At 39.7% G+C, this 13,163-nt stretch overlaps 1 protein-coding gene across 2 annotated transcripts; it reads right to left on the bottom strand.

The window, feature by feature from the left end:
• Nucleotides 1-603: 603 nt before the first annotated feature.
• On the bottom strand, nt 604-11,544 carry tspy (testis specific protein Y-linked). Of its 2 annotated transcripts, XM_063464602.1 has the most exons (8): nt 10,141-11,544; nt 9,958-10,035; nt 9,764-9,875; nt 7,082-7,236; nt 4,305-4,381; nt 3,937-4,118; nt 3,693-3,740; nt 604-2,408 (listed from the first exon to the last, which is right to left on the bottom strand). In XM_063464602.1, exons 1-8 carry the CDS (start codon nt 11,092-11,094, stop codon nt 2,362-2,364), a joined length of 1,653 nt encoding a protein of 550 aa, XP_063320672.1. In that variant the 5' UTR covers nt 11,095-11,544; the 3' UTR covers nt 604-2,361. The 2 variants fall into 2 exon arrangements, with proteins under 2 accessions (XP_063320672.1, XP_063320674.1); XM_063464604.1 differs by lacking the exon at nt 3,693-3,740.
• Nucleotides 11,545-13,163: the final 1,619 nt, after the last annotated feature.

Below are 13,163 nucleotides of genomic sequence, written 5' to 3'. Positions count from 1 at the left end.
TGGAACGGCAGATTCAGATCGCGATGTGCAGCCGATAAATCCACAGCAACCGTGTGATGCTATCGTGTCAATATAAATCAAAACCTCTGGGAAATGTTTCCTGCACCTTATTGAATCTGTGCATGAAGAATTAAGCCAGCTTTTAATGCAAACAGGGGTAAAACCAGGTACTAACCATGTATACCTAAAGAAGTGGCCAGTGAGTGTATATTTGGACATAAACTCCACAATAGATAAAAAAAAAATTTTCTCTAGCACAGCGGTCCCCAACCGTTTTTGCGCCATGGACCATTTTATGTCCGACAATATTTTGACAGACCTTCCTTTTAGGCAGGGGTCTCCAACTCCAGGCCTCGTGGGCCGGTGCCCTGCAGGTTTTAGATCTCACCCTGGGTCAACACACCTGAATCAAATGATTAGTTCATTACCAGCCTCTGGAGAACTTCAAGACATGTTGAGGAGGTAATTTAGCCATTTGAATCAGCTGTGTTGGATCAAGGACACATCTAAACCTGCAGGACACCGGCCCTCGAGACCTGGAGTTGGAGACCGCTGCTTTAAGGTGTTGCAGGAAAATACAACAAAATAAAACTAGTACTGGTACCAAAAAAAAGAAGATTTATTCATAACACACGGGAAAAGACCCAGGGAAACAGAGTTAACGATAAATACGATGAAAAATAACGATAAAAACCAATAAAAAACCCTGAAAACCATAAGTGTCACACCCGAGCCTCAACTCTCGCAGCCCGGCACCAAACGACTCACGCATCGGTACTGGTCCGGACCGGGGATCTAGCATATGTAAACCACACAGACAAAGTGAAACAACTGTCTATTTTATTAGGTCTGAGCAAAAACTTGACATTTATCTTTAAAACAAAAAAAGAAAAAAAATTACCCAAAACAACAAACAAGTAGGTATCTGTAACTACAGTGTTCTATAAAACACAGCACACAAAATATAACCTTCTGATCATGTTTATGAAAAACCCTCCAGATTATTTGATAAATTTATCCATGGATTAAACATGTTTTGCCTTATCCAAAAGACAACGCAGAAGTATTATTTACAGGTTCCTTGCTAAGAAAAGTAAGCAATACAAATACTAGCTTTGTTACAGTGCACCCCATCTGTTGCTGTGAATTTAACATTTACTAACACTGTGCGCAGAAAATTACTCCCCCCCCCGGCCTTGTAAGGAATATAATCACTTCATCTTATATTTCGTGCTCAAAGGCATGCCATAATGTGGACTTGTAGAAAAACAAAGTAATAAATACCATCATTTTAAGCAGATAACACAAACCTTAAACACATTACATTAGATTAAACCTTAAATGATTTAGAAAGTAAATTTCAAATTAAGTTAAAATCTAAAAGAAAATCAAATATCAAAACTCTTCTTACTCAAGGAGTGCTTTACAAAAATCCACAAAAACGTCAAACTACGCAATGATTTTAAACATCAGAGATGGTTTACAGACTGCTGATGGAGGCTGGTGTGTAGCAAGACAGGACACGTAGAGCAGGGGAGAAAAAAAAAACCCCCGAAACAAAACACAGGTAGTCTATTAAAACAATAATTGTTCCTACTTACTACAGTAGAGTACACGTTTCTTTATACACAACCGACAATAACCAGAGTGTGTAAATGTCTGAAAAGTCAGCACGGTTCTTTCAACGCGACTACCGCCATGATCATCCCTGAGAACAAATTTTGGTTCAGTACTCAGTGCATCTAAAATGTACTGTAACTATATCAAATTTAAACTGTGACATATTTGCTTTGTCACATGTCGATTCCTAAAAAACCCAGAAAAAAAACAAATAAACAAAAAAAAAAAAAAAAGCCCAAATGTGACAAGATTGCTAATAAAGCCTCTGAAGGCTCCACTGTTATTTAAATATGCAATGCAAAGTTTTATGCCACCAAATAGCGGCAATCAGAAAACTCACCTACACGCGTACAGGTTGTAGTACAATGCTCTTTAAATCGAAAAACAGTAGAAGAACCAGGAGGCATAATATGCCCAAGAATCTGCTTAGAAAAAAAAAAACGACTGCAAAAAAGTGTATCAGAGTACATCAGAATACACAGTACCAACTGTATAAAACAGAGGGGAAACGCGCTGCCTTGGCTTTGTTGTTACAGTTAAACCTGATTTAAAATGCTTCTGTGTGTTTATTTTAGTTATAAAAAACAAAACAAAACTGGATATTCTGTGCATAAAAATGACTAACATCAGGAAGAAGGGTTTAATGTTTGCTGTTAGTCTTCACAAACCAAGCATTCTCTTCATCCTCTCGATCTCTGGTCCCTGCGGTGACTCCTTCAAGCTCACTTCTTCTTCTTCTTCTTATGCTCCCTCTTCCTCTTCTTCCTCCTGATCGCTGTCGTCGGAGCCTACAGGACAAAAATCAGAAGGCTATCATTTCAATGGGTCGCTTTAATTATTCCACAAAGCAAACTTTAAAATAAAAAAGATAAATAAAAATAAAAAAATACCATAATTTAAAAGAGTAGGAAAGAGGAAAAAGATTATGAATTGAATCCATGTATTGTTCATTCTTTGATTTATTTGTGTTTGGTTTTAAATATAGATTTGGGGAAAATGAATTTTCTTATTTTGTTTCTTTTCTGTTTTGAAACCTAAATTGAAAGGAAAGAAATAGTGGTGTTTTTTATTTTTACTTAAAAAAACAAAACAAACAAACAAAAAAACGCAGGTAAGCATGCAGTGAAAAAGATTTAGTTTTGCTGTAGTAATTATGGCTCTAATTAAATCCTATGAGAAATGTATTAATGAGCCTTTTAAAATTGGGAAAGCACTTAAGAAAAGCTGGTATGGCTCAGGAGTGTTTTATAACACTGAAATAGACCTTATATTGCCTTATTATCCCATCGCTTGTGGTTCCCAAAAGTAGAATGGGAGACAGAGCCTTCAGCTCTCAGGCCCCTTTCCTGTGGATCCAGCTCCCAGTTTGGGTTCAGGAGACAGACACCCTTTCTGCTTTCTAGATTAGGCTTAAAATGTTGCGGTTTGATAAAACGTACAGTTACGGCTGGATCAGAGGACCCTGAATTTTCCCTTAGTTATTCTCCTATAGGCTCAGGCTGTTGGGGGACTTCCCAAATTCTCCACTCCCCATGTGTTTATAAACCACTACTCAAGTCAATAATGTGTCCTGTAGTTTCTTTTTTGCACCATCTGTTGTTCATCATATCCCTATGCTCCTCTTTTCTATCTTCTCCATCTGTGGATGGCTGCCCTCTCCCTGAGCCTGGTTTTGCTGGAGGCTGAAAGGGAGTTCATCCTCCCCACTGTCACCGTCCTTGCTCACATCATATTACTGTAGAGTCTTGACATCACAATATAAAGTGCCTTGAGATGAAAGTTACAGTGGAAAAAAACTGAGAAAAACTGAATTGTGTCGAAATTGCACACCTGTGGCTGCTCTCTTATTTTCATTATAACACTATAACAAAGTAAATACAAATATTTTTTCAGTCTTGGTTTAAAAACTCAAATAAAACAAGATGTTTTTGTTGTTTTTCTGATTCAGCTTAAATAAATCAAAGAATGAAGGATACGCAGACTGAAATGCCACCCGCAAATTCAACAGCCTCCCACTGATTATTTGTGACAATGGTGAATTTGTAGCGCTGCTGTTAAGAGTGATGTCTTACCGTCGATCACAATCTCTCCACCATCCTCCTCCTCCCCTGGGCTCTCATCTGAGGAGGAGATATTTCTTGTCTATTCAGTTTAACCCGCATTACTCATACATTTAAATTTCAGCTACAACACAGCCCAGCGAGCTCAACACTAAATGGACGCAGACATCCATTTTCAAAATAAGCTAGAAGTGAGAATGAGCTTCTGTATAATGCGGGATTTGAACTGTTTTATCAGTCCCGTCTTGGCACTGACCTGCACTTTGCCCTCTTTCCTCCTCTTCTTCTTCTTCGCCTTCCTCCTCCTCCTCTTCCTCATCCCTACTGTTGCCTTGTTCAGCCTCACCAGCCTCCTCACCGGGTTCATCATCCGAGTCAGAGATCACAACACACTCGTCTCCATTGCCGTTGTCAGCCGCTCTAGCCCCCGTGCCACTACTGCAGAATTAAAAAAATAAACCTTCACATTAACAGTAAACACGCTCTTTGTTTTGATATGCAGCCCACTCAGTCTTACAAAGAGAGGCTGTAAACTGTTACTGAGAATACTTCTATATTTTACAGCTTACTATGTGTGTTTCTCCCACTGACTGTTAGTTGGTAGGATCTGTGAGTTTGTTTTACCTGCCGTTCTCCCTCGGTTCCCAGAGAGGAGTGAGGTAGTATCTCAGAGGGTCTCTGTACAGGTCGTCCTTAAGAATCTGAAGAACAGCACAAATTTCATTTCAGTACATTTCAATATGTTGAGATGCACATGTTCAGTTTCACACACCATGTGCATTCCTGCCAGAGGCAAATGTTTGAATAGAAAACACACAGCACCCCCGCAGACACACACAAACACGGTTTCCTGATGGCATTGTTTAAGAATTTTCCTATTATAGGGCTTCCATCAGAAAATGTAACCCTGGCGGCTTTGGTCAGGTGGGCAATTTAATGTCGCGCTCAATTAATATGGAACTATTAATTCAATCTTTTGAGGCAGAGAAAAAAAATGCATTAACTATTAACTGAAGAGGGAGCAGCATTTGGGCCTCAGTGCGTCCCTGCACACACAGCGGGTGATGAGAGAGAGAAAAACAACAGGGAGTTCATTTCCCAATTTACAGCTTATACCAGCGAAAGCCCACTGAAGCACATCACTAACAAAGGGCAAAGCCTGAGCCAGCCATAAGTGAACAAATATAGACTTAGAAATGGTAAATCGACTGGTATTTTTACAGTGATTTCTACTCTTACTGAGCTCTGAAAGCACTTTTTCACAACACGTCACTTGGATCGGATCAGCTGGCAGTTATGCTTGGCATGCAAAACATTTATTAATAATCGTTCATCTCTCAATGGATGAAAACGTCTTTGTCAATACCGATAAACCCTCAAATCGCCAGTAATGGCAGCTCAATATATTGATCGGCTTCTGCTCCATACTTCAGTGGTTTATACATTTGTAGAACATGTGAAAGAGCCGGTGTTTAAGACCGAGAGGAGATACAAGGCATCCAGCTTCAAAATCTGGCAAATATCCTGGCGCCATCCGCTGTGGCGACCCCATGTGAATAATGGAGCAGCCAAAAGAAGCTTAATCTGTCACACTCACAAGCTGATTGACGCTTCAGATTAAATTTGGGGTTGCTCAAGGACACTTTGACATGGTGGGAATCAAACCACAGAGCTTCAGATTTGTAGATGGCCTACTGTGCCATAAGCTCCTTTTCCATTAGTACCTACTTGGATCGACGGGTTTTCCGTTACAATCGAGTACCACCCAATGTGCGCGATCGTTGTCATAGCAACGTGGCTGAACTTCCAGTGATGTAATTAGTATGCGACATGAACGCTACAATCAAGGTGGACGTCGAGCGATCTCAGGCTTTTCGTCAGACTCGGAGACCACCGTGTTGTTTTTGTAGCCATTTCCTTGTTTTCGGGGTTTTAAAAATGTTGGTTTTGATTTTCGCGAACGAGACCCTCTCATAGCTCATCGAGTGATGCCACTTACCTGCCAATCGGTGGCATGCAGTCTGTTGAAATTACATTTTGGGATTACCTTGGGTTGCTTGGAACCCACTAATGGAAAACCCTGAAAACCGTGGCAAGCCGACCAGAGTAGGTACTAATGGAAAAGGGGCTTTAGTGACCTCATCAACTAAACAGGTAAAACAGTATTTAGCTATAACATATGGGTTGGTTCTTTATTTATTTTAAAAATGTCTTTATAGTCTTTTTAAACTGTTAATTTACCATTGAAACTTTTGTATAAAAATAAATAAATAAATGAACGCACACATTTGCCCAGTGGTGGTCAACTTGATAGACACCCTGATTTTTATATCTGTTAAAAACAAACCAAAACAAAAAAGGAAGTGTCCTTGTTGGGGCTGCGCAATTATTTAAAATTTATTTTCAACCTCAATTTTGGAAATCAAGATTAAATTGTGTCACATTCTCATTTTACCCCTCTCTTTTCTTTACTTGTGCGCCATCCTTAAAGTCCAACTTTACTCTCAACCAGACTGTGGAAGCTTCAGTTCACTTCACATTTATCTAGTTCAAAAATGCAATTAACTGAAAGAGGAATTTCTTCTATTTTTAAAGTGTAATAAAGTCGCAATTTTTCCAAAGTCTGACTGTAATCATGTTAACTAAATGTGACATAATTGCTTCAAGCATTTGAACTCTGACCCTTTCAGCACACAGCTGGCACACCATGCTTGCAAATAATGATTGTCTAGCAAAATCTAATAATAGGTTAACAAAATACCTCTGAAACTGTTGCATCTTAGTGGGTCTGAAAGCTTTTGAATACAGCAACATACATTTAAAATCAGGAGATCCTGTTAATCAAAGCTTCAAATCGAAAATGTTTTACCAAGTGAAAACAGAAACTGGAGCTCCTACAACACCGTTACTAAGTCTCCAGGTCTTGATTCAGGTCGATCAGACACAAACATGTTAAAATCTGCACAGTAAATTCTCTAATTTATTAGTAAAGCTGTTTTTATTTTTCTATTTCGATCTAACCTGCCTAAAATTCTTTACCAGGCAAGGTTACTGTTTCTATTATTTGTTGCTGCTTACTGTTTCTGTTGTATTATTGTATTAAATGTTTGTGGTGGCTGCCGCTTGTCTTTATAATATATTAGGGGTACATTTTTTGCTCTTTCCTCTTGTCTTGAATACTGATTGTAATTGTTTGTCCAATTATTATGTTTATTCTATTATTTGAATCATTTTTAAAAACATCTTGCCAAAGAACTACACTTGAAAATTAGCCAGCTGACTAACGCTGCCATACTCACAGAAATGTTGATCAATGTGTTGTCCTTATAAACAAATAAATAAAATTATACTTATCGATTTATTTTTGCTACAATCCCATATGTGGGTGTACTCTTGTGTACCTGTGCTACATCATCTTGTCCTGGGTTGCTGTGGTCACTGAACCAGCTGAAAAACGTCTCATAAACACCACGTGAAGACTTCCTGGGTTCACTGTGGGCTGTCAGGTTGTGTCCACGATGCCATAGAATGGGGTTGGAGAACGACATGGGAGATCCTGAAAACATGAGCAGCCAGGATTAGAACATGATACTGAGAATATAAGCTTCCTGCTTGACATCACAAATGATTCTTTCTATTCATGTGCATGTATATAACGACAAAGAGTGAAACAGTTAAAGTAATCTCAGCCAATCCTCCATTTCAAAATGCAACTGCGCTGTCTGAATACGGTGGGTGCCCTTCTAAAAGCAAGTCTCGCCACTCACCAGCCGTATTGTAACTGGGCTTTTATTTACATGAGTCCCCTAAATCAGTGGTCCTCACTTTTTCTTGAATGCCCCAGAAGCTGAAGCTCACTCTCGCATTCCATATTTTTTTTTAAATCAAACAATAAAAAGGAACCCAAACTAAATTTTATTACTTAAAGGTGCAATAACATCAGCAAACCATAAAGATAAGAAACACAATACTTTTACTTATCCCAAAGTTAGGGAGAAAAACATTAACAAACATTGACCTTAGTTTCATTTAGTTTATTCCACCTGGCTCACCTGCAGTGAACCAGTATCCTATAGTTTGAAAACCACTGATTTAAATTAACTTTCAATTTAAAAACATAAAACCTGAATGTACAGAATCACTGGTAAGATTGTGGTAAAACAAACAACAAAAAACACATTTGTTGTAACTTCTGCTGCCCTTTTGGCCAGGTCGCTCTTGGAAATGAGATTTAAATCTCAATGAGACTTTCACCTGGATAAATAAACAATAATATAATAATAATGCTTCACAATGTGACACTGACAAATTTGTCAAGTTATTTGGTTTACTTGCAACTTCTCATTACCATATATTTTATAGGCAGCTGTAGGGCTGTGCGATATGACCAAAATCTCATATCCCGATATAAGACATGTATCGTCCGATAATGATATAAATCACAAAAATGGAACATTTTCTGTAAATTCTGTGAATCTCGGGCAGCTCGACTTGCATGAAGTGTTTCCAGCTGGGCATCGTGTACCTGGAGTTGAGTGTTTTAACCGATGCATGAAACGATACATTTTTAGACATAAGTTGTAACGGCCGCCGTTTTCTTTGTGAGTATTTATTACACGGCGTGCTGCGGGGAAAAGCCTGTTCTAACATTTCAGTCTAAGGTTTATTTTTTTTAGCACCTGGCGGCTCTTTTTTGCTTCTCATCCGTAAACACTGCATACTCTTTCACGTGATTCTGTTTATTTTGAAAAGTTTCAACAGGATCTTGAGCTTTGTTGTGAAAGGTTTATGTGGAAAATAAACAAGCAGACAGGCGATGGTTTTATCGTGTTTGTTGCTAACGACAACTCATAAAAACAGTCGCTTGTCCGTTCGTAGTGTGGTTATATTAAATATAAGAGAAAGAGAGAACTTTAATTAATATAGCCACTACAGTGACCATCAAAACGATGAAAAAATATTGCCGTAAACAGTTTATTTTGCGATACCACGAAACAAACAATAGCGTAAAATATATATATATCGTCATCCGATATATATCGTTATATCGAACAGCCCTAGGCAGCTGTTAATGAAAATTTTCCATTTAGTTGTCATTTTCCCTTCCAAAATATGACCAAATTGGGGGAAAAAAAAGCAAAATTGATAACTCTACTTTTTAAGATTATCCTTATATGCTAGGGCTGTACTGAACCTTATTTTTCACAATACCAGTGTAAATTTTTACATAATATTAAAATGTCATATCAATATATCATTGACACACCAATGGCATGCATTTACTTTCCCTAGCACACACCACAATGACTCAAGCCCAGACACATCTGAGAGCAAGAACTGCATGTTAGCCTCCATTAACCACTTTGTACCTAATAAGGGAGCTACCTCATCAAGCTCCGACAAAGCACAGTGCTTTCCAAAACATGCAAGAAAACTGATCCCACTAAAGGTGGAAACGACAAACTTGTTTCACCAGTTGACGCAAAAACACACCGTTCTGGACAAACGGGCTATTAAGGCACATGAGGAGATACTAGGAGCTGGTGATGTGTGACCTAAAGTAAACAAATGCCTCACGTAAGCACTGCAGGAGCACTTCCTAGTTGCACATAATGCAACTAGGGAGTAACCCTTTCCTATCATAAGTTCCTATGTGATAGGAAAATCAAATGGTGGATGGAAATTACTCATGTAGTTGCACGGTGGTAAAAAGAGGGCTTTAAGCAGTTGGCTAAAAAGGTTGACCCAATATACAACATCCCAGGTAGAAAATGTGTTTTAATTATATTTTATTATGTGACAATACTGTGCATATGGTTAAGTAGTAGCTGCCAAACTAAAGTGTGGCAGTTATTTTATGCTTTTTGGAAAAAAAAAAATAATACCAAAACTATTTTTGTGCTTACATTTGACTTATGCAGGATGAAAAATGCCCTTCATTTTGATCACACTAATAAATGCTGGAGCATTTATTTTGTACACTGTCAAAAATCGCATTTTCTCCAAAACACTGATATAATTTTGAGGCTACACTATGCTTGACCTAATATCACTTGATTTAATAATCGCATGTTTATTTTTACCTCCCATTCCAAGGTGCAGCTCTTTCATGATGATGTTGTTCTGAAAGTAAGGGTTTCGTCTGAAGTGGAAGCGAATTCTGTAGCCCAATTTGTTATTCTTGAAAGACTCAATCTGAGGAAAAAGGTAGGAAAACGTGTTTTCTTCCATTCTACAAATATGCATCAGCTGATATTGTGAGAATAAAATGTCCTACCTCAAGATCAGTCATGTAACTAAGAGCGTCTTCATCGGTCTCATCAATGTGAGCTGAGAGATGAGGATGGTTCAACAGCTGGCACATCGAAGTTACGAAAAAACAACATGACAAATTCACTTTAAATACTCAAACACAGCATGGGAATCGGTCGAGCGTTACACTCTCATATTTTAAGGATACAGCTGTCACCCAAAACCCAGGGATCGTTTTCGTGATGGAACTTCTCTGATCCAGATGCGGGCGTCGCTGACGACTAATCTTCAACTCTAGCCTCTGGTGAAGCCGGGCACTTTTCTTCTCAAGAGCTTCCAGCCTCATCTGTACTTGTGCCAGGAGAGCCACCGACTGCCTCAACTCTGGAGCCATCTTTACAGACACAATGGCACATTCGCCATCATCGTTTTCCTCATTGTCTGATGGGAAAGAGGAGCTCGGTGTGGAGGAAGAGCCAGATACCGATTCATCGCCCTCATCTGCTTCAGGCACATCATCTGTATCCTCTCTGTCAGTACTATGCACAGATGTGGAGCTATCTGCTGCCGCTGCTTGTGTTTTGGAGCCAACTTTTGAGGACTGGTGTCCCCCGCGCTGTTTAAATTTACTCCCTTGTTTCACCTGCTTGGCCTTTTCAGATGAACAAGGAGTCTCTTGACTGTCTTCTCCGTCCCCCCCTGTGAGACTGGCCAGCGCTTCAGCAGCTGCTATGGCAGCTGAGTCGGATTTGTCCAGAGGAGCTGTGGGACGCCGCACTGTTTCTGCTGTTTTCTCTGCTTTGTCTTTTGCATGAGCCGACTCCTGCGGCTTGTCGGTGCTACTGCTGGTGTGGTGGCTGTCAGCGCTGGAGCTGTTGACAGGCTGTGAACTGGTGCCACCAGTGCTCTCTGAACCCTGATCTGCTTTCACAGCGGCTTGTTCCTCTTTGCCATCTTTCGACTGGCCCTCGCTCCCGGCTGCTTCTTTACTCTCGGCTTCACTGTCTTTGCAACTTTCAGAAGTAACCCTCGTTTCATCTGGCTGGTCACTAAGTTTTGCGGACTTGCTGGGAATCAGGCTGCCTTCATCCTTATCGGGTGATGGACACCGTTTCCTCGATGCAGAGTCAGCGGACTGTTTGCAGTCCGTCACTTCACTCATGCTAGCTAGCTAGCTAACAAGCTAGGTAGCTCGCAAGCTCGTATAAAATAAACTGAAGTGCAAATAACTGCACGACTGCGCTCGTTTCCGAGATAACACTTTTGGGGTTGACGTTGTGATCGTAGCTCAGCCTACATTCTCAATGAAGCAACAACAGGAAGCAGTGCTCGTATTTCTCTGCGGCCTTGCGGAACGCTGAAAATTAGCACGCTGCTGCTAACGCTGGTTAGCTCCGCTTACCCAATTCTTGCGTCCTCGCAGTCACGGCCGTACCGCATGCTCACAAATAAAATCCTAACAAGAAACACTCGGTCCAGATAATCAAGCCCTACCACGCTATATCGCCGTTAAGCCGCAATCCGCCTTCTTTATAATAGTTTGTTTTTGCATTATCCGTTAGCTTACTATCCGTGCACCGACGTGACAGAAAAACAATCCTGTGATTGGCTGTGGTACGTCGCGCTAAAATGTCTCGACCAATCACATACAAGGGTGTGTTTACACGGTAATCTGTAGCAGAGCCACCGCGGGTTTACTGCGCAACAAGCGCAGGGTCGCGAAAATCATTGCGACAATACTGGGAAACATATTTAAGTGTTTACACGACAACAGTAAAAAGAGACACTACACCACGCTGAACATATTATGTTAAAATGAAAATATGCACATTAGCCCACAAAAAACCCGCCAGATGTAAGCAAGGACTTGGCTTTGTTTGCATATGAAATCATCTGCGGTGCCCACAGTGGCTTGTGTGGTGGTTAACTGAGTAATGCAGAACGGATGCAGCTTGGGCCTATTCCCAGAGACGATTTCACACATATAGCCATGCATCATAGCCTATTCTGTATATAGGTTGCGTAGCTTCTCGCCCTCGTCAAGTTGCTGAAGGTTATACAGAAGAATCACAAACCAGAGGTCATCTGATCCAAAATAATCAAATCCAAGCAAGAGTCAGCTACTGCCAGGGCAACCCCCCGCAAAAAAAGATTTGGAATTATAAGATTATCTTGTAACATTTCATAATGCAGCCCACAACTAACGGTGTGATTACACTAGAATTAAATGAAATTGCTATGTATTTTATCTGAATAACAATGTAATTACAATTACCTAGCAATACTTGGCAGTAGATGCATTAAAATAAGGAGGTAACAATTCAAGTTTTTACAGGAGAGAAGCGGCAATTAAAAGTAATATTAAGTAATGCTCAGCTTCCAGGTATTATAGCAGAACCCCCCCCCAAAGTTTCCCATCTTACACTATAAATATAGCATGCCATAATGTTCATCATGGATGCTCCACTATTGAGTTCTCCATTTGTATTATATATATAAATGTGATAAGGACTGTTCTCCCTTTACTACACCGGCAAATATCACAGGGCACAGGTCCATATGGTCTTATCATTACAGAGGCCATAGTCTGCATTGCGTGCTGGTGTTTGTTGTTTCTGCTATATGCACGCCAATACAAGGTATAATTGAAATTTAAAATACCAAGTTAAGCCACAAAAAGTGCAGTGATTTTAGAGTGTAAGCTGGAAAATTAGTGTTTTTCTGCTAAAATACCTGGAAATAATACATTTCTTAAAATTATTGGCAGTGTAATTTTTTTCCTGTAAAAACCTGAATTGTATCTACTACAAAGTGTTCCTAGGTAAATATATCATCCCCCTAGATACCCTTGCACTTTGAGAATTTTGTTCTTGACAAGCTCTTAAATCTTACTTACTTAGGCTCCTTACTAACGTATTTCACGGCCTGTACAATACAATACGGGCCGTATTATGAAGTCCAATCAATAATCTTTGCATAATTTCATATTTTTATCACATTGGGTTATACTTTAGATTTTCTTACCATCTCAACCACTGTAGCTACAACTGGACTGGTATTAAATTACACTGACAGCTGTTCATACTGAATGGCAAAACTTTCCCCAGTGTGGTGGAATTAAAATGGCCTAAACTCTAACGAACATAATGTATCACAGACTAAGTCTTCGATGAATTCAGGCTTGGAGAGAGGGAATTTGGAGACGCCATCTTGAAATAATAATTCCCACCT

The sequence above is a fragment of the Pelmatolapia mariae genome, linkage group LG20, assembly GCF_036321145.2.
Source record: "Pelmatolapia mariae isolate MD_Pm_ZW linkage group LG20, Pm_UMD_F_2, whole genome shotgun sequence".
Lineage (NCBI taxonomy): Eukaryota > Metazoa > Chordata > Actinopteri > Cichliformes > Cichlidae > Pelmatolapia > Pelmatolapia mariae.
This window is presented reverse-complemented; position numbering and strand designations above follow the sequence as displayed.

Bases quoted from the DNA above. Each gene is read 5' to 3' on its own strand.
- tspy (XM_063464602.1), bottom strand. From the start codon at position 11,094: ATGAGTGAAGTGACGGACTGCAAACAGTCCGCTGACTCTGCATCGAGG. The intron at 7,237-9,763 runs GTAAAAATAAAC...TCATGTTTTCAG, and splicing joins GCTGCACCTTGGAATGGGAG to GATCTCCCATGTCGTTCTCC. The intron at 2,409-3,692 runs GTAAGACATCAC...TTTGTCCTGTAG, and splicing joins TGGAGAGATTGTGATCGACG to GCTCCGACGACAGCGATCAG.